Source organism: Myxocyprinus asiaticus, chromosome 17 (assembly GCF_019703515.2).
Source record: "Myxocyprinus asiaticus isolate MX2 ecotype Aquarium Trade chromosome 17, UBuf_Myxa_2, whole genome shotgun sequence".
In the NCBI taxonomy this organism is placed as follows: domain Eukaryota; kingdom Metazoa; phylum Chordata; class Actinopteri; order Cypriniformes; family Catostomidae; genus Myxocyprinus; species Myxocyprinus asiaticus.
Window position 1 is genome coordinate 27,271,679 of NC_059360.1, and position 22,211 is coordinate 27,293,889.

General features: G+C 37.0%; 1 protein-coding gene across 5 annotated transcripts in view; it reads right to left on the reverse strand.

Moving 5' to 3' along the window:
* Positions 1-6,051: 6,051 nt before the first annotated feature.
* Positions 6,052-22,211, reverse strand: part of LOC127455105 (protein quaking-A-like) — a 134,978-nt gene continuing 118,818 nt past the window's right edge. The window contains exons 5-8 of one of the 5 annotated variants that reach the window (XM_051722703.1): positions 17,441-17,528; positions 14,118-14,393; positions 10,843-10,917; positions 6,052-9,799 (exon numbers count right to left, since the gene is read on the reverse strand). In XM_051722703.1, coding sequence (XP_051578663.1) covers positions 9,783-9,799; positions 10,843-10,917; positions 14,118-14,393; positions 17,441-17,528 — 456 coding nt within the window. In that variant the 3' untranslated portion in view covers positions 6,052-9,782. The other 4 variants (XM_051722699.1, XM_051722700.1, XM_051722698.1 and 1 more) reach the window with 4 other exon arrangements.

A 22,211-nucleotide genomic window follows, 5' to 3' on the forward strand; every position in this document is an offset into this window, starting at 1 on the left:
TTCTACCTCTCAATAAACAGGATTGGGAATGGTGGAAAGTTCTTTCACACCTGCTGGTCATTCAGACCAGTAACACAAGTCTCCATTCATCAACGTCCATGAGATGCCAAAAACCACATACAAGAGAACATCTGTTTCCCTCACATAGAGAAAAACTCTCTCTGTCTCACACACACCACACACAGCTGTGTCCTGATGAATGGTTCTGATTTATTCTGCAGGAACTGGGATCATTTGTTACTTGTGACACCCCCCTCTCTCTTCCTCTCTCTTTCTTGCTTTGATAGAGCTTCCAGTTGCTCCAGTTACAAACACTCTTTTGATCTCTCAACTTCTGCTGGCCAAAACTCACTTCCGCCTTCATACAAAACACTAAAACCCAAAACTCTTAGCAAGAGCAAGTGTGTGAGAGAGAAACGGGGTGGCTGATCCAAGCCATGGAGCAAAAGATTGAGACATACTATACTCTGAGTAAGAGAGATGGTTTAAAATCCATAACGAACGTGTCTTCTTGATCTATGCACCTTTTTTAAAGCATTCATGTACTAACTGTTACAGCAGGACAGATTAGTGCTGCAACATGTTAGTTAAATTCTCAAGATAGAGATATGACAGCTCTCAAGTTAAAATGGTTTGACTAACAGTGTAATGTAGACAAAAACTTGAATAGCTGGTGATTGTTTTTTAATATTTATACAGTACATTACATGGCCAAAATTATGTAGACATTCCCATCTAATTACCATGTTTGGCTATTCCAGCTAAACCCATTACTGACAAGTGTAGAAAATTAAGCCTATGGTGCCTACATTTTCTGTTCCAGCATGGCAAGCATGGAGCCAAGTGTGGAAAAACTTGACTGGCACAAAGCCCCAACCTGACCCCTATTGAAAACCTTTGGGATAAAAAGGGAATGTGACTGCGAGCCATATTCCATCACCAACATCAGTGCCTAACCTCACTGATCTTTGTGTCTGAATGGAAGCAAACTGAAACCCTGCAGCCATGTTCCAAAAACTAGTTGAAAGCTTCCCAGAAGAGTGGAAGCTGTTGTAGCAGGAATGGGAGAACCAACTCCCTATTAATGTCCATGGTTTTGAGATTTGGTGTTCAAGCACACATACGTAGGATATACTGGTGTCCATATACACTCACTGACCACTTTATTAGGTTCACCTACTTAGTCATATGATTTTCTAATCAACCAATCATGTGGCAGCAGTGCAATGCATAAACTTATGCAGATATGGGTCAGAACCTTCAGGTAATGTTCACATCAGTGATCAGAATGGGGGAAAAATGTGATCTCAGTGATTTGACCGTGGCATGATTTTTGGTGCCAGATGGGCTGGTTGGAGTATTTCTGTAACTGCTGGTTTCCTGGGATTTTCACGCACAACAGTCTCGAGAGTTTTCTCAGAATGGTGCCAAAAACAAAAAACACCCAGTGAGCAGCAGTTCTGCAAATGGAAAATGCCTTGATGAGAGAGTTCAACGGAGAATGGCCAGACTTGTTCGAGCTGACACACTGTACAATTGTAGTGAGCAGAATAGCATCTCAGAATGCACAACACATCAAACCTTGAGGCGGATGGGCTATAACAGCAGAAGACCACGTCAGTTTCCACTTCTGTCAGCCAAGAACAGAAAGCTGAGGCTATAGTGAACGAACCATCTGTGTACCCCAGCAGAAATCGAGATTAATCAGACCAGGCTATATTTTTTCCAGTCTTTAACTGTATTGGGGAGCCTGTGCCCACTGCAGCCTCAGCTTTCTGTTCTTGGCTGACAGAAGTGGAACCCGACGTGGTCTTCTGCTGTTGTAGCCCATCTGCCTCAAGGTTCGACATGTTGTGAATTCTGAGATGTTTTTCTGCTCACTACAACTGTAAAGAGCGGTTATCTGAGTTACCGTAGCCTTTCTGTCAGCTCGAACCAGTCTGGCCATTCTCTGTTGACCTCTCTCATCAACAAGGCGTTTTTGTTTGGGCACCATTCTGTGTAAACTCTAAGACGGTTGTGCGTGAAAATCCCAGGAGATCAGCAGTTACAGAAATACTCAAATCAGCCTGTCTGGCACCAACAATCATGCCATGGTTAAAAACACTGAGATCACATTTTTTTCCCCCATTCTGATGGTTGATGTGAACATTAACTGAAGCTCCTGACACATATCTGCATAATTTTATGCATTGAACTGCTGCCACACGATTGGTTGATTAGATAATCGTATGAATAAATAAGTGTACAGGGGTACCTAATAAAGTGGTCAGTACTTGTGGCCTTTGTATATTGGCCACACTTTAAATACAGTAGCATTTTCAGGGCTTCATTTGTAACAAGGCAAGCATCACCAAGTAGGGTACAATGGGGCTAACGGCCCCCTTAAAGGAATGTTCTGGGTTCAATACAAGTTAAGCTCAATCAATTATGCATTTGTGGCATAATGCTGAGTACCACAAAAATTTATTTTGACTCATCCTTCCCTTTCTTTAAAAAAAAGGAAAAATCGAGGTTCCAGTGAGGCACTTACAATGGAAGTGAATGGGAGCCCATTTTTTAACATTAAAATACATACTTTTTCAAAAGTATAGCCACAAAACATAAACAATATGCATGTAAACATGATTTTAGTGTGATAAAATCACTTACTAACCTTTTCTGAGTGAAGTTAAAACCAATTTTAAAACTTTTGTTGTTGTTGTAAAGACAATTTAAACAAATTTACAGCTCAAATAATGCTCAAGTTGTAACATAAAAATGTATGTAAGTGCTTTAATAAAATTATAGGCTTCACACTTCTCTGTTTAAACCCTCAAAAAAAGAAAAATTGGCCCCATTCACTTCCATTGTAAGTGTCTCATTGTAACCTCAATTTTTGCTTTTTTATAGAGGAACGTGTCAAAATTAATTTTTGTGGTAATCATTATGCCACAAATGCTGTCTGAGCTTAACTTGTATTGAACCCGGAATATTCCTTAAAGGATTTTTTTTTTTTCTTGCAAGTAATTTATCTTAATTGAATATTGATGGAGCTACATAATGTATGTGAAAATAAATAAATACAGAAAGTTGTTTTGATTCAACTTTTTTTTTTTTTCGTGGCTGGGTGTTAAAGTGAAAGTGTCAATATAGGGTCAATAGTTATTGTGCAAAATGTATCAAATTTTGCAAATACTTTTGAGACTGCAACATGCTTTTTTGAGTAACAAATTAATACAATATTTATTAAAAATAACCACTTTAGAAAAGGTTGCACCATTTGTTCTTAATTTAAATCATATTTGGTATTTCATAATCTCAGTTTCATAATGGTACCTCAAGTATTTTTGTAAACAAATGAATCTACATATTTTACCCCAAATACTCTTTCTTCACTTATTGGACAGTTATTGAAATACCTTTAATTTAACAACCTTAAACCTGAAAATGACATAAGTATTTTATCTAAAAATACATGTTATAATTTCATGGATTCTCATTAGCTACCTAAATTTGCAACATTTTACATGTAATAAAATGTTAGATCAAATTACCAATCGTGACAATCAAGTGTGTGGTATTTTTTGTTGCTGCGTTCTGGGAGAAAATAAACTCAAAAGTGCCTTTTACATCTGGGGACTTTAGCCCAGCTGAACCCTAATGTAGCACAGTGAACATAAAATAAATTATCAACTTCTGCCCTCCAAAGGCTTCATAAAATCAGCTACATTGTACATCAGGACTTTCAGAATCACTTTTCTGTACAAGTCAAATTTGTGACCCCATTGTGACTTACTGTAATTTTCTTACCTGAAAATAACTTACCTCAGTGCAAGACCACATTTTCAAACTGCAGAGTTTGGTCCTCAGAGAAGGATGGACTGAGTAATATATAGAATCCCATCTTACTGCAATCAGATCTCACCAAATTGAAAATATTGCCCTTTATTTCACACATTACCACACTCCTTTTTTTATCTTTTATTTTTGCTATGAACAACAGGTTGACTTTACATACATTTTTCCTTGTCTTATATACACAACAGTGTTGTATTATTCAACAAACAAAATGAGTAAATTTAAAGAAAATTGATAAACAAAAAATCCAGTATATCTCTCCTGAAGATTTTGGTAGTATTTGATCTTCAACCCAGTGAATGCTACAAATGGCCATGATAAATCACCCTACTGTGACAAAGGAGGAATGTTCTCAGAAGGAATTGGTGTCACTAATGATTGGAGACTTATGGTAAAAACATATACAGTCCCAGGAATTGCTGAAAGGTACGTTAATGCAGTCCAAAAATGTACTGCTGAAGGCACACTGCGGTTCAAGTGTTTGCAAATTGGACTTCAATAAGGTAATAGGATACCTTTGTGGGACACTGAAGCAAAAGGCTTTTGATAACTTAAAAAAAAAAAGACCTCTTGCGATGAAGACATTTTACATTTTCAGGTTTAACTGGTAGATGTTAATATTCAATTGAGAGACATAACCTTAATTGTGCTACACAGAGAAACTTGTGCCAGTAACAAAGTAAATTCCAATTATTTCAATCAGTTTGGCTCATAGCACAGATATATATATATATATATATATGTATATATATATATATATATATATATATATATATATATATATGTATGTATATATATATATATATATATATATATATATATATATATATATATATATATATAAACTCCATAAATAGTTAAAATAATTTAATTAGATGCTGATAATTCTCTGAGGGCTTTTTATTTATTTATTTATTTATTTTTTGTAGCAGAAGAAAATACATACAAACCTTTCCTTTATTAATGCAATATTAAGGCTCTGTTAATTGCTGTTCAGAATGAAGATGGTGCACCACTTCAGTCAGCAACATTAGGAACGTTTTCCATTCTGAAGTTTCAATCAGTGGGTTAAAGATCGTGTAGAAACACTTTTTTAAAATTGTGCAGTTTAATCGGTTGCAATGCATTTCGAATTAGTAACTTTCGGATGAGAAAAAAAAGAAAAAGAAAGAAAAAAGAAAAAAAACATTAGTACACTTGGCTTGGATTTACAAAGCAACAACGAAACGCAGAATGCAACTCCTAATGTAAAATATTGTATAAATAAACTTTCACTCATCCAAAACATCTCATAGAGCCAGTACACACATTTAGTCTCCATGGCAACAAGACCCAAGCAGTTCCACCAAGAGCAGACTATTTTATTAGTACTTTCGTCCATAACTAAAGCTATAGGAAGGGTTTGCTGGACTTTATTTTTTAGGGGGAAAAAAAAGCAAAGCAAAAAAAAAAAAAAAAAAAAAAGTTCTGAGCCTATTCATGAAAAACCCCAACTCCTAAACAAATATTTCTCCCAGATATTGTTTGGCTTTCCATACAGAAGTTCTTAATGCATTTAGCCTGAACTCTAGTTTTAAATCCCAGTTACTTCCAGTTCTAAAGAAAGCAGCAGTTTTGCTCACAGCAAAATGAGAAAAAAAAAATAAAAATAAAGGGAAACACCAGTTGCACCAGTAGACTGTGTGCACAGTGAGGCAGACAAGGCATGGTAGCACGCGCTTGGGAAGATCTCTACAGCAACACAGGTGAGAGTGCAGGAGCGGAGTGAAGAACGAACAGACTGCCTCGTGCACATTGTCCTGTTAGACTGTGTGGAAGATTATTCAGCGAGTGTGCATGAACTAAATGTTTATGGGGGTGTGGAACTTGATTTAAAACTGAGCTAAAACCTCCATTGGTTAATAAAGCAAATACTGGTTTTTGTTCTAAAAATGCAGTTTTCTTGTAAAGGTAGGGTGTGGGTTAGGACTAGTAACTGTAGTCATTACAATTAGCTTTATATAAAAACAAAAGTTTATGGTTTGCCCCCATTTATAAGTATGTGTGTGTGTGTGTGCGCACAAGTATTATATTACAAGTATTATAAGGGTGAGAAATTGTGAGGGTGGTCACACACCAGATTTAATTGTGTTAGTCCGTGAACCAGACCAAGGTAGTAGATTCATTAAACTGGTTAAAAAAAGAACACAACACAAAATAAAATCAGCAAAGTTAGTAAAATTCTTACTAAGAATGTTTTATTAAAATAAATGCCAAGGAGGTTAATAAGAAAAAATAACAGCATACACCATAAAAACTAAATGCAAGCATGTAAAATACCTATGACAAGAGAATCTATTACGTTGCTAATGAGTTAAACAAGCTAAGAATCAGCAAGAAAACAAAACTGTAGGAAAAGGCAATGCTCCCAATGAGACAGATCTGAGTAAAGGGTGGGCCGTGAGGGAGGGAGAGAGGACATGGAAAAAATAAAAAATAAATGTATTGGGCTTAATCACAAAAGGAGATTTAAAAAAAAAAAAAAGAAATTGTACATATAAAATGAAGTTAGAAAAATACATTAGAAACCTGTAACAATGGCTGTAATTTACATTATTACACATGTAGAAGGCAGGCGGAAGAGAATTCGACAGATTTCTCCATTCACCTAAAAGACTAACCCAACTCCAAAACATTAACAGCATGTAGTAACATGGCAGAGGGGATTTATTTAATACTGTCCATTTCTCTACTCCTTTCTAATATTGCATTTCATTATTTCAATAAGCTTAAAACAGGTTTCTAATACTGAGAAAAGAAAAAAAAAAAAAAATTGACCTTTCTTGTGTAACAAAGTGATCTACAGACTACACCAGTGACTGCCAAGATTACAGTAAAGAAAACTTGAATGCTATCTTTTTTCCATCGTTTTTAAAGTGATGAACACCCCCAGTTGTTTCAATGATTGAAAACTGTTTGGTAACGATGGCGCGCCACTTGAGAGGCCTGATCTTCAGCGTGTGATTTTGATACTGTGGCTCTGTGACCGTATAAGATTTGGCACTGCTCTGACACTAATGCGCCAACAGATGAATATCCCTGCAACCCTCCTTTCAGTAATACTTTAAAAGACATGAGATATTTTTACTCACTGCATTTTTATTTCCCCTTCCCAGATCAGTACACTGTAAGGCTGCATCTATTTGTTCTGGAAAACCAGGGAGGCCTTTTTCAAAGTGAGAAAAATACTTGATATACTTTAACTTGATGTACTTTCTCAGGAAAAAAAGGCAATGACTGAAATTTTGCAGTTTGCAAATCTTGAAACAAGGAGAGGTTTCAGATGAAGTCCAATCCTCAAATTGAATTCAGTTAAGAAATCTCCCTTCCCAAACATAACACCAGGCAGACTTCCACATCATGATTGGCAGTTGTTCTTGACAAAAATCACAGTAATTTATTACATGGACAGCATTGCTGATCTTGTCCTCATAATATATAAGAATATAATGCAATCAAATAAAGAGAAAATAAAACACTTTGTTCAAATGGGAATTAAAGGAGAAAAAAAAAAAAATGTAATTTTGGGAAGACAAATCATGGCACATAGTTAGCTGGTCAAATGACTGCTCTTCCTTTGCATAGAATAGTTTCAGTGGCACACTGCAACAGCCTGTTGGTTTAACTCTTGGGGTGCTTTCTCATCACAAACACCCCCCCCCCCCCACCCTATACTAGTTGGTGCTGGATATTATTGAACAGAATGTAACACTTGGAAAAAGAAACGACCACCAGTAAGGCACTTAATTTCCTTAAATATACTCTGATTACTTCTCACCATTCAATTTTTCAAACATTCTCAATATTTGACTATTTTGGTCCGTTTGTTTTTCCTCTGACCAATAGTATCCATAGTCACAACATTTCTTGACCACCATTTGCTTTACTATTCTACTAACTAATATATAAATATATATATATATATATATATATATATATATATGAGTATTATGTTTCATATTTTGTAACTGCAAGTATAAAAAGCTATAATTGCCAAAAATATATATTTGTTTTCCAGCACCCTGTAAAAGTATCTAATTTTGATCTTTCTGTATTTTTATATGCAAAGACATATCTACATTTATACATTTTTAATATATATCATGTATGTATAAAGCAATTTGAACAGGCAGACATGGCTTTCACATCCTATGTTTTCTTGAGAGGGTGTATAGAAATGAGAGTGGGCTCAGTAACTGGGGGTGTGCAGGACACATTGTGGATGGGCTATTTGATTTAAGTGTTTTGAGGGCTAGAAAAACAAATCAGCTTGCATTATGAATTTGACAAAAGTTGATGAAGGTCTTTAAAGAACACCTGCATTGTTGTTAAGCTCAACTGTAAGGTGGGACGGGGGAGAGAACTTGGCTTCTGAAAATCAATCTTAAAAAAAAAAAAAGAAAAGAAAAAAAGGATATAATAAGAAGAATGCAGAACAACAGAAAACCAAAAAAGTGTGTACAAACACCAGTGAGAGGTTAAGCCCTCCCCCGTCCGGTCTACTTCATTTATCTTCCTTAGTGTTCATTGCTTTCGCACATCCAAGAAAATTAGCATCTTTTGGGAAAATTCATAATTTCATCCATATTTGATTCGCTATAATAAACAGATACAGGCATAACATAAAACCATTTCAAACTCTATCCTAAAATTATAGAACCCTTGGCGGTTAGATACATGTATGTAAATTCATTAAATGAAAACCCTTTGGCTAAATGCACACACATAATACTTTTTTTTTTTTTCTCACAGCTCATTCAGAAAGATTTCTAGAAAGTTCAGGCACTGTATGTGGAGATTGAGTTTTTGGGATGGCATAGTTGAGTAAACGGATTCCGGTTCATTTCCCAGCTTTCCAACCCTGAATTATGCTAGACTTAAATTTACCCCAAAAACCCTTCACCCTAATCTCTCCTGTTAAAAACACACCCCTATTGCCCTGCCTGACTCTGCTTACTGCCCCCTACTGAGCTGGCACAAATCCAGCAATGAGCAGCATGTATAAACCTGCAAGTATTGCCAAACACTATTAATAAGATACATGAAAACATAATAATAATAATAAAAAAAAATAAAAACAACAACAATCTAGGAGAAGTTACAGAACAAAGGAAAAATCAAAACAAGCTTTTTGCAGTCTGTCATTGTAGCCATGCTCTAAATCAGCTGGACAGGCACACCCAGAATGTGTCAGCACAGTAAAAATGTATCAACTGAAAAAACAGCATTACATCAGAGAAGGACAGAAAATTCACAAGTTGGTGTGAGTGTGGATTTCTTTCCTTCTTTTTCTTTTGTTGATTCATAGTGACTATCAACATTTGGGTGGGGTAAAACACTGTTTTTTAGTGGTAGCGGACAAACATGATCTGGATCATGATGCCCTGTTTAGCGTTATGATTTATAAATTAAGGGTCACCGAATGTGTGTGTGTGTGTGTGTGTGTGTGTGTGTGTGTGTATATATATATATATATATATATATATATATATATTTTACTTTTTTTTTTATTGGATTTAATTGTGAGTATAAATGTATTTAAGGGTTAAATTAGCAGAAGACACGTCTTTATTGCTTTTAAACGTCAGTGCAGATTATCGGGTAACGCAACATCGCTGTTAACATCCACCCAATCGTTTGTAATTTAAAAAAGAAAAAGAAAGAAACAAATTTAAAAAAGGTCATAACTCATTTATAAAATAATAGAGTATCATAGTCATTATCGCTACATGTGTTGGTATGGAGGGTTGTTGTGTTTAATGTAGGTTTGTGTTAGGATCACTGCTCGGACAGGTGCCTCTCTCTCTGCGTCCACCAGGCTAGCAAAAGGCAATTACCAGTTAATCTGATCAGCAGGCAGGCTTGGGCGCTCATCATTGGGTGAAGAGTTCAGAGGTCATTTGTTAGTTGCCGGTGGCGGCTAGGTGGTTAGGAACAAAAATGAAAACAATAAAAAGGAAAAAAAACAAACAAACAAAAAAAAAAGGTAGAAAAGATATTAGTCAGCAAGAAGAGACTGGAATGACATCATTTTAACAGCAAAATGAATGCAATCTCTTTGTTTAACCCCTAATTACATGGCCAAGAGACAAAAAACAGGCTAAACCTGGTTATGATCATGACACACAAGCATCATGATCAGAGTTCTAATCAGAATGTTACAACATGTAATTAAAGCGCTAAAATGCCCCATGTTCCCACAAACATAAGCAGAGAGGTGTCACATAGGCAAACAAGAAAAACACATACAAACAAAAGCTAGTAATATTTTAGTGTCTTGAGTCGAAATGCATGTTACGAACAGTGTAATTAGTTGTGAGAGGAATCGGAGAGCTAGTGCATCATTACGCAAATAAATACTGCTAAATATCGCTTTTGATTTTCTTTATTTTTTCAGTAAACGTGTACACAGGAATAAAAATTACATATGCTATAAAAATACTCATGTATGAAATAGTACCTTCATTAAAACTAAAATATAGAGTTCTTGTTATGAGGACCATAAAAACTTTCACATTTAGAGATGAACAAATAAACTTGATAAAGATCTGATAAACTTTTGATTTTGAAAAGCTTAAGCAGTTAGCCAATGGCTTTGCTGGCAACGGAAACTTATTCCAGTCCTTTCTTTGTAATTTAATATCAAAACAAATCAGTATAAAGTAAAAAAAAAAAAAAAAAAAAAAAAAAAAAAAAACACATCTTTTGGATCTTGACGCAGTTAAGGAATGCACTGATATAAAGCTATTGAACAGACGGCATTTACTTCAATTACAGTCAAAAGTGTTGTTTTTTTTTTTCCGTAAACCTGAGTGTTTCTAGAGGCATTTCATTTGTAAACATATTTCCACAGTAAAGATGTGCAGCTAATCTACACATTTGTATCTCACTGCCATCCCCCATTCAGAGAAACAAAGCAATACAGAAAGAATAAAAAAGGTAAAAATATCTTGTCTAACTAACCTCTGTCTGCGGTCACTATCCTTTGGTAAGGATGGACCCGTGAATCATGTCTCCGCACTTTAGTAGCCATTGCACCTAGATTACAATAGGTCCATAAGGTTAGACATGGTTCAGGCCAGGGAGACAACAGAAATGTAAAGCCTGGGGAACACAGCCAGACCAAAACAATCATAACTTGCCTCAACTATTAAACCAGAGAATTTACAACTCCAGAACTAGAGAATTCTTGGGCAAAACTGAAGAACATGATTTTTACCTTTTATTGAAGAGATCTATTTAAAATGAGGCTAGATTTGTGCAGGCTCGCTGTGAAACAGGCTTTACATTAATTCTCATCTATATTAAAATGTATGCATGTAATACTTCTACATTTAATACATATTCACAATACCAACATGATGGATAGCAAATGCAAATAAAAAAAGTCAAGAGTTTAAAAAAATTATATCTTAAATTACACAGTAATTGGTTTGACTCACAAGATTCTAAGATTGTTTGAGACGGGCGGGCAAGGACTCATGATTTGTTTTTAAAAAAATAAAAAATACAACACCAAAAAGGTTTATCAAGGGATGTCTTGGGGGGGGGGGGGGGGGGAATTATACTTTGCTACAGTGGAAAAAGCATCATTTGATAGTGAATTACAATCAAATTTTGACACCCTGTGAATACTGCAAGATAGTACCTTGCTCATATTAGTTATATTTCAGAAAACACTCATCTACAACCGTCTTTACTCTGCTCACAAGAATTCATTAGGAAAAAATGAAATGCTAAGCTTGCTGATGATTACATTACTGTCTTGTTTTCCATTGTTTTCCTCAGAAATAACAACTCAGTCTCAAAAAGAAACGGTAGGAACTGGAAAAGTACTTTTTTTTGCCATAGTGAAGGCCTGTTCACACATAGCTAAATGTCTACACAACTTTTGTTGTAAAAAATAAAAACAATGCATACCTATGGACCCAATTCACACCAGTGATGAAATTCATCCAACAAAAATACTTACCGACCAATAATACGTTTTTGGCTCATGTGTACAGAAAGAAATTCCATATTAGAATGTATTTTGATTTAAAGCGAAAAATCTGATGTTGTATTTTTGCATTAAATTGAATGACCACATTGCTTTTTCACGTGGCTCTTGGTGTGAAAAGACCTTCAGATGGATTTATTTTAGTCTTAAGAAATCCAAAGGCAGTTTCCTGCTGGTCTCACTCTATCGTTCTAACTATACAAAAATAGTCAAGAATCATGGCCTATTAACTGGCATACAAAAAAAATGTTCACAGAATTTTTTAAATACCCAACATCCTTATGATCAACAGCAAAAAGTTTTTTTTTTTTTAATTTTTTTTTTTATTACAGACAGCTGACTGCCAGCCGTCAAAAAAAAAAAAAAGAAGAAACCTGAATGACTGACAACTGTACAAATGGCAAAACTATTATGACATCATCGAAGAGCTGCTAAGGCCAAATGTTCTTACTCTCCTTGAAAGAATTCTGTAGAAGCACTGACGATTCCCTCTTACGGTGTGTGTGTGTGTGTGTGTGTGTACAACCACATGGCATGCTGCAACAGCAGATGTCAAACAAATCACTTCTGATTGCACAGAAGCCTAGAGAGCAATCAGGGGAGAGAGAGAGAGAGAGAGGGAGCATGGTCTGGTCTGGGGGTGGTTGGATGTTGAATCGATACAGTAAGTAAATAAAAGGCTGCTAAGCTTGTGAGTGTTGAAGTTTAAAAGTGAAAACCCAGTACTGTCAGAATAGCAGAAGACCCAAAGGTCCCAACTGTACAGATTCAGTGAACTGAACTTGGAAAGCCATCCACCTGATCAGCTCTGAATGACCGCAACTCAAGCTATTCAAGCGCAATATTCAGCTGCTTGCACATGTAGCTTCTTTGGTGGCTATCAATCAAAACATTTTTAAACAAGGGACAGTATGGAAGTATAATCGTTACTTAAGTCAGACACCCACACACAAATAAAAAATGTACTAATAATCAAATAAAAACACATCGAATTAACAGTGCCCTAATATTTTACGGCTGCACTTTAACATGGTTGTATATTTAAGCTGTGAATATTTCAGTTGAAACACTTCCAACATCATTTCATCTTTAAAAATTCAGTATTAAAAATTCACCTTCCAAAAGTTGGATCCAAAATATTCAGTTCCATGCTACCTTTATTATTTTACAGGTAATACACAGGCTATTATCTTTTGCTTTACAAATTCACCTCCACAATTTCAGTTGGAAATTTAATCTTGCACATCTGGGATATTGCAGACAAAATAGTAAAGTGCAAGGCCCCCACCAGTAGGTGAAAGAAATTTAAGCATAGTTAATGTAATGGATTTTGTTTTTATTAGTGCAATTCAACATGCTTTTTGGTATCAAAGACTTCATTCATGTTAAACTTAGGATGGAAACTGATGGGTCCAACTGAGCATGCTATTGATCGACGCGTCGGTTTAACATGCTCACTTTAAAAATCAGAATTCTAAACATTTATTGTCCTCCGCAAGTGTGAAGTTTCTAATGTTAAATCCTGTTTCATAACTGTGGTTATTATCTTCCTTCATTGTGAGTGATTGCAGAAGCCCCTCTCCAAGCAGATGAGTTTGGGTTATTCTCCCAGAATAGGGTGGAGTGCTCAAGCTCACAAGGGTAAAAATAAGACAACTGGATACAGTGAGAATAGTGGAAGAATTTAATGAACATCCCTGACGGGACTCAGGCCTCTTTCGCTCTCTCTGCCGCTCAGCACCGGCACCAAGGCCTGCTATAGCAAGGAAGAGAGAAATGATTTCAAAAGCCAAGAGTAATCCGAGGGGATCCACCAGTAGCCTGCCTGACAAAGCCTACGGCAACAGAGAGAAACAGATAGAGAAACAAAAGCTGTGTGCAAGCTTGTCGCTACTGCCTGCGAGAGTGAGTGTGTGCGAGTCCTTGGAGAACACTTCTTATGCAGCAGAAAAATAAACACACACACAAAGTTATACACCTCGTTTTAGACAGAGGTAAGTGGTCCCTGTCCCAGCCCGTCTCAATGGCAGCTGAATGTTACCTATGTAGCTATTTATTTTCTTTAATCACCTGGGTGAGCTAGTCCACTAGCATGAGCTAGTCATCACATATTTACCTTTCAGTGAGTCCTGAATGGGGTGGGGTGACGCCCCATCAAACGCGCCCCCGTAAAACCCCCTGGCAGTGCCCTCTTGCGGGGCAAAGAAGGGTGAAGTGCCAAGCCCCCACGCCAGCTTACCTAGGACTCCGCTGTGCTCGATGGGATATTCCAGCAGAGACGTGGGCGCCAAGGCATAAGGGTAGTCATAGGGTGTAGTGTAGATAATGCCCGCATCGGGCGATGGGGGCACCAGGGTTGGGGTGCCATTGGGTAGCATGGTGGCCATCTGAGTGGGTCTGATGATGTTCATGATAGGGGTCCCTGCTGGAGTTGGGGGCCTGAGGGCAGCCGGGGGGAGGACCTGACCCGCAGGGGCCGCGATAAGCCGCTGACCTTGAGCAGCTGCTGCCGCTGCTGCAAGAGAGAACGCAAGGGTGGCTGCCGTAAACGAAAGAGTGAAAGACAGAGAGAGAGAGAATGGAGAGAGGTTAAAGGACATGAAGAGAGAGGGATGGAGAACAAGGTAGGGTGAGGTAAGAAAGAATAGGAGGAAAATGGGAGAGTCAAGGTGACAAGGAGAGAAAGAAAACAAGGAAAGAGAGGTAGGGAGAAAGTAATGGGAGAGTTGTAGAGAAAGAGCAAGAGAGGGATAGAGGTTGGGTATGTGAATGTGTATAATTTTCAGAACCAGTGAAAGACAGACATAGAACAAATAACAGATGTGAGAAAAGCACACGCAGAAACAGGAAACAGGAGTACATGAAAAGGAAAAAAGAGGGTAGGGGAAAAAATAAAAAGGAAAATTAGTCCATGCGATGGTCAATGAATCACAAAAAAGGTACTCTAAAAGCAAACTAAAACCCCACACCCAAAATCATTACAAATAAAAACAAATACAAGGAGAAACTGATGACTGATCATTCCAGGGCAAAGCGATCACCAAAACAGAAGCACTAATGCACAACACACACAGTAACTGATCAAAGAAAAACACATCTGAACTCAACGCCCTGCAGCATGTAGAGGTGGCACCACTTATTCTGCTCGAGTTTAACCAAACTGTTGCATGTCTAACAGCCTAAATATAAATAATAGGGGTTCCAAATCCTTGGACATAAAGTCCAAAATTGGCAGTGCTAGATCTAACTCACTAGAAGCTTTCCTGCATGAATCTAAACCTCTACATGCCACCAGGACCTTTCATGCAGATATGGAGAGGCAACAACTACAACATGGTTAAATTAAAATGCATTTGTTTATATTTTGCATTGAAGCATAACTGAATCACAAAATAGGAGACATTTGAAACAGATGTGCTTCTTCCAAAGAGATGTCCACTTCATACATATCCATGCACACATTCATAAATCCATACAAACATCCATTTACACATATTGTTACATTCATTCAAATATTACTATACATAGCGTTAAAGACCCACACACTTAATGTCAATGTGGAAATGCATAACAGTAACAAATATGTATGGCATGGGAGGAGTCATATGTGAATATTTTCCAGCAATATGTTTATGACCTCAAGAAAACCTAAAAAACAATCATGCAGCAAAATGATTCTGTGTGCCACACCAAGATTACACAAGCTGTGACTGCATTTAGAACAGCTTTGAAAGTAGTGATCGACCGATATGGGCTTTAAGTGCAGATGCCGATATCCAGAGAGCAGGGTGGCTGATAGGCCGATACAATGCCGGTAAATCACACAATTTAATATAGTAAATAACAAACATAAAATTGCTAAAAAATGAATAAACTCTTATTTACCACTGTATTAACTAAATTTCACACTAAACTTTGTTTAAATAAATAAATAAATAAAATTATATTGTATTTTAAAACAGTAGATAGCAGTTTCTTCTGATTTTTGTTTAGTCACCAAATTTTAGTAATTTATTTGCACATGAAGAAACTTAATATATTAGGAAGAAGGAAATAACAGTACACCCAGTAGTCCAGCAACTATGGATGTTCTCAAAAAATACAGAATCAAACCAATTGTACATACAGTGCATAGTGAATAAGATATTTACTCATAGCGCACATGAAGAGCTTTTACTTTGAAGTTGCACTCACACGCTCGTGTGGATCCAGCGCGAGCAGCAATCTCCTGACAGATTAAACGGCCTGGATCGCCTGCTTGGATTGTCACCGAGTGATCGTCATGATTTGTGAATCAGAGGAAATTCTGATCCTGAAGTTTTTGATTCTGGATGATGGAATACACACTTCAGAGGAAGCTATTAGATGAGCACTTGATGGGAAGAAAAAGCTGGATTTTCGTAAAGTTCGTGAATTTCATCTTTTTAAATGAATTATCTGCATATTTGCAGATGGTATATAATAGAAGTTTTATTTATATTTTCCTTTTATCATTAGACAAGACTGGGGGACTGTTGAGGAGAGACTGTTAGAATACATGCTTCAGAGGAAGATTTATGAGCGTTCCACAGGATGTTTAATCTGCAGAAGTTGTGTGAGGTTGGTTTATATTACATCTGTTTAAACGAGATGTGTGCACATTAGCAGACGGTATATATGATATTAGTTTTATTGATATTTGCCTTTTTATCATTAGACAAGACAGTTAAATGTTACAGCGAACTGTTGAGGAGAGAGAGGGAGAATGAAACAGGAGAGTACTTTTACATAATGAGCTCAAACGCGACTGCCGTGGCTTTGATATGCGGACCGTTTAAATGAGACTGTGTCGCACACGTCTATTATTGTAGTAACACGATGGCACGTAACAATAAAATGAACCGTGACTGGTCGTTTACATGTCTCGTCGCTTCACATGCAAGCAGGCGATTCTCAGCGCCCTCAAGAAACAAATTGGCCAAAGGGGAAAATTTTAAGAATTCCGAATATCGGACGATTTATCAGCCTCGGCGGTATATCGGTCGACCACTATTTGAAAGGTGGTGGGAGAAGGAAAAAAGGGAGAGAGAGACAGAAATACTAGATTATGTAAGCAGATGATGAGATGTTTTTATGAAGAGTCTGCAAGTGAACAGGATTAATTTTATAATGAACATGTGCATTCTGAAGTCTAATGTACTAATGTACTCAAAACTTTGTTCATTTATGGTGAGAATGAGAAAACAGCATAAAAACCTTTTCTTTATGCCACTGCATGTGTATGTGAGTGCATTTACATGTGGATTAAGGGTGAATATAACAGACGGATTATAGTTGTTTTTAATTTGAAATTTTGTGAATGTGTAAGCTCTGCCCTTAAATGCGGGTGATTCTGAGTGTGTGAGCACTTAAGCAAATCTCTGTAGTCACTGTACAACACACAAATTACAGCTAAACTGTTTAATGTCTTGTTGGTGTGTTGCTGCTCAAGTATTTAGATTCTAGAGTGTGAGAGTATGCAAGTATGCATGTATGTATAAGTTAAGTTTCTGGCTGTTGGTGTTTAAATGTGTGTCCCCTTACGCGCTTTGATGTTGGTGTCTCTGTATGTTCCGTTTAAAATGGCCAGCTCCATCAGCTGCATCTTCTTCAGATTATCTTCTCCTTCTGCCTAAGACAAACAAATCAGAGGGGCACTGATTACTCATGCAACCAATCATCAACAGAAAATCAAGAAAATTTGGGTTCAACACCCAATAAACAGCAATGTTTTTGCTGTTTATTCAGCATGTAAAAATTAAACATTTGACAAAAATCAGATTAGTGGTAATCCAAGTTTAGAGTAAACAACCAATGTATAACCACAGCAACCATCATTACTTTAAAAATTAAGGTGCAAAAATTATTCATAGGGTAATAAAAATGTGGTTGACAAAAATGCAGACACACTACTGCTATGCAGCCATTTAACATTTATTTTTACACAATTTTAGAAAATATTTACTCAATTCATTAAAATATTTGAAAACAATTTAAACTGACAAGGCCATCTGTAAATTTTAGAAATTATAAAATGAGCAGCTCAATGTGCAATGCCAAAAATTTTGGTCAATAAATAATCCTGGTCTTAATTAAAACCACACTTATCTTCTGCTTTCCCTTTATTTTCAGAGTAAAGCACATACACTATACTAGGGATGGGCATTTTGGTCATCATTTTATCTACTCGAATACTCAAGACTAATTACTTGTCGAGTACTCGAGGGACAATATATATATATATATATATATATATATACACTGTGTATATAATAACATGCCTGACAAACGTCTATGGCTGCTGCATTGTCTTGTTGTTCCAGTGTATCGTCTATTCAATATTATAGGCTGTCATAAAATAATGTTACAAAATGTACAAAAGATTGCATAATCAAAATATAATGCATCATATTTTGTCATTATGTGAAGGTTCGCTGCTCAACTCGATGAAAGAATGTGCACAACGCGGGTCTGTCTGTTCTTCTTTCAGGTTACCGTAGCAATCTTAGTAAGCACGCACCATTTTTTTAGTGACTGTCTGAACATTTTCAAATCGTGGTTGGCTTAACAGGAGATGCCATAACCTTCACGTTTTTAATATTTTGAATGTTTCGAAGACGCTGCATTGTGTTCCATTTAACTGTGCTCTGTCTAGCTGTTTGAAACACTCGCCTGCTGTATATGGCACTGCTTCTGCGCATTGAGTCCAATGCCACACGTGCCTTGTGTGTGTGTCCACAAATGTTCACTCTTGTGAGGAAAGCCGCGATGTTCCATATTGTTGTTGCTGTAATGATTAATGAAGCATTCCATTCAACTCGGAGAGTCAGAATTTCCACCTCTCAACTGGGGAAAGTGCAAAAGAATAACACTTTCGGACTTCTATGTCGGACTTTTAACTTGGAAACTCAAGCAGAAATCTTCATTTCCACAAGATGCAGGTGTGCGTTATCTCACGCAGGGCAGGGAGGTTTACAGTCAGTAACAAATATTCACTTATTAAATAATATCCATTAATGAGTCAAAGTTCTTACATTAAATGAAAAAACATGTTTAGCATATGTTTTGAAGAGACAGGTATTCAAAACACGGTTAATTACACTCTCTTTGTTTTGATTATTGTAACGATAGCATTTCAGCATCGTATATCAGTGTGGTTGCTATGAGACGTCTCTGAAAATCAATGTACCCCTAAAAATCGTAACGTAATCAATCTCAAAATTAAAAATAAGCTCCCTTTGACACGTTTGTGTTTAGTTGTCAGGTAATTTTCACTGGATTTCAAATAAAGTGAAGTCACATCATGCTTGATCACCATCGATCATCGTTTTCATGGTCGATCATCGCTGCCACATCTGAGTACCCGAGTACTCGAACCCATCCCAACACTATACAATCATCACTATGCACACACAATATGGGTTCAGGGATCATAATAGAGTTGAGTGTAGCAACACAAATCACACCTCTCAACCGGAATAAAAAAAGGCTCATACTAGACTAGGGCAATGTTTTTATAGTTGACATTGGCGATAACGTCGACTAATCGTGTCGAAGTATCGAATAGTCGTTTGATCTCATTTAACGTAACATGAGATCACATTAAACTCAAATGATGGCGCGCGAGAGGAGCACTTTAGTTCGAGTACATGATTGAGGAGAGGAAGAAAACGCAGCTCACAGTCCAGACGCACTCCAAACTTTCCAAACAGCTTCAGGTGATGTACATCGCAAAGTATAAGGAAATTATACAAAAATACAAAATAAGCAAATACAGAAGCACTCTCATTGTGAAATAAAGTGGAGCCGGCGCTCAAGCAAAACTTGCATATCACAGCGCCTTTAAAGGAAACACCGCGGCGTTATATCTTTAACGCATCCTTTATTAAAGTTCATATAAGGAAGCAGGTCATGTAAATAAGTACAAACTCCGAAACTGGCATTTCTCTGTGCGGTCAGTGCCTCTTCAATGAGTCGCGCGAAGTGACCCGATCTAAGGGGGATAGATTGAGACCGCACCCGGCTGATGTACACTCTGGCACGGGGACGCATGTCCCTTGCGCATGCTTGCTGCAGCTAGATTATAAAGTGATGGCTCGCGACGTGTTGAATCATAATATATTTGTCACGGTGTGTATCTTATCGTGAAGAAATCAGCCATACGCAGGTCTTTTAAGAAGAGATTTTTTTGTGAGTTAAAGATGGATGAGTTGATTTCTTGTTTTGGCTTGTTTTCCAATATAAATATCTAAAACTCCTTTAAAACAACATACATTTACTTTCAGAGCTCTACTGCAGAAGAAAAATGTGTTACAGGAGAATGTTGAATATAATTTTAAATATTTTAAAATGTCTAAAAATCCTTATAACAAGACACATTTACCTGTGAAGCAACATATATTTAGACTTGCTTTCAGACAATATTGTATATCTAGAATACAAGTACATTTTGTCTTTACTGCACTGACAGAAGTATGAACAAGTGTACCTATATACAAAATATACTTATATTAAAGATGCATTCACTGAAAGCAAGTCTAAATATCTTATATGTTGCTTCTCAGGCACATGTATTTGTTTTAAGGATTTTTTTTTTTTTTTAGATATTTTAAATGGAAAACAAGACCAAAAACACTTGATAACAATAGGAATTTTTGCAGTGATTTTTTTACTGAATTAAACCTAATAAAAAGTATTTTTTCCTCTTTAATTAAGTGAATGTCATTTAGGGGTATTTTTAAAAGATGATTTTATCCTCTTTGTTGTTAGTAAGCATGTTTTTTTTCTCTCCCCTTTTCTCCCCAATTTGGAACATCCAATTCCCAATGTTCTAAGTCCTCATGGTGGTGTAGTGACGAATCTCAGTTGCCTCTGCGTCTGAGACCATCAATCCACGCATCTTATCAGGTGGCTTGAGCGCATTACCGCGGAGACATGGCGCTTGTGGAGGCTCACGCTATTCTCTGCGGCATTCACGCACAACTCACCATGTGCCCCACTGAGAGCGAGAACCACATTATAGTGACCTTGAGGAGGTTACCCCATGTGACTCTACCCTGCCTAGCAACTGGGCCAATTTGGTTGCTTAGGAGACCTGGCTGGTTGCTTATAAGAGCATTTTGCATTTTAGCTGCTCTGAGATCTCATGTTTGCATTTTTCTGTGCAAACATGATGCAAACATGAGATCTCAACTCAGAGCAGCTAAAATGCAAAATGCTCTTATTTCCAACTACAGAGAGAAAGAAAAGAGAAACAGGAAGGAGGAGAGAGATTCAGATTTACACATCAAGTAAGACACATTTGAGAGCTGGTATGCCTTTAACTTTTTATGGTGTTTTGGTGTTTCCTTAGGAAAACCCACATCAAAAGGCTAAACTGCTTTGACAGACACCATATTTGAGTGGTATCGTGAGAGTTTTCCTTAAGGGACTTTGACTGCAGAAACAGCATTCCTCTTGATTAGTTCAAATCTACACCACCACATGACTCAAAGCTGAGAAGGACCCCGAGTAATTTCCTCAATCAGGAAAAAACGTAAATGAATAAAAATGTGCTAAAACTATGGATGCCCCCGCATGAGTGACTCATCCATTCCTGAGCACTTTGGTAATACAATACAGACAAAAACATTCTCTTGTAGAAAGCAAAGCTTTTATTCGAACCCTTCACATTTGAAGAGCCTGTGGAGAGCCAATGAAGATCATCTCTCAGCTTGTTACAATAACACCACTCATGTGGAGACGGAACAAAAGACAATGGCTCGGTCTAATCGAATGCAGCACAGAAAAAGAAAAAAAAAAAATTCTTATTTTGTCCATTTCACTTGAGAGGTGAAACAGAGAGAGAACAGAGAAGAGTTTAACACTCTTTGAAAGTGCTATCCATTATGGGTTTCACCTTAATCATGTGAATTTTGTGTGACCAGCTCAGACCCTTAACCACTGGCTACCACACACACAAAGTGAAACTGAATCACACAAAGAGTGTTACAATGACTGAGCAGCATTTCTGTCACACATACTTTCTCCATGTTACAGAAGATCTGGGGCCCGTTCACTCTTATTCTAGCCAGTTCAACTCAGTTGACCCTCAAAGGTTAAATTGCCTCTGAAAATCAAATTCAGAGGGCAAATATTGCCCCTTAATTTAAAAGTACATTTCTGATTCTGGTGAGTTAATTTTCATTTTTGGGTTTACTATTGCTTAAGGCTGGGCAAAAATAGTGTTTTGCAGAAAATGTTTATTCTCCCTGAAAGATGTCATTGAAATAAATGTCCTGAGATATCTCACTGGTCTCCGTGACATCACTAGACT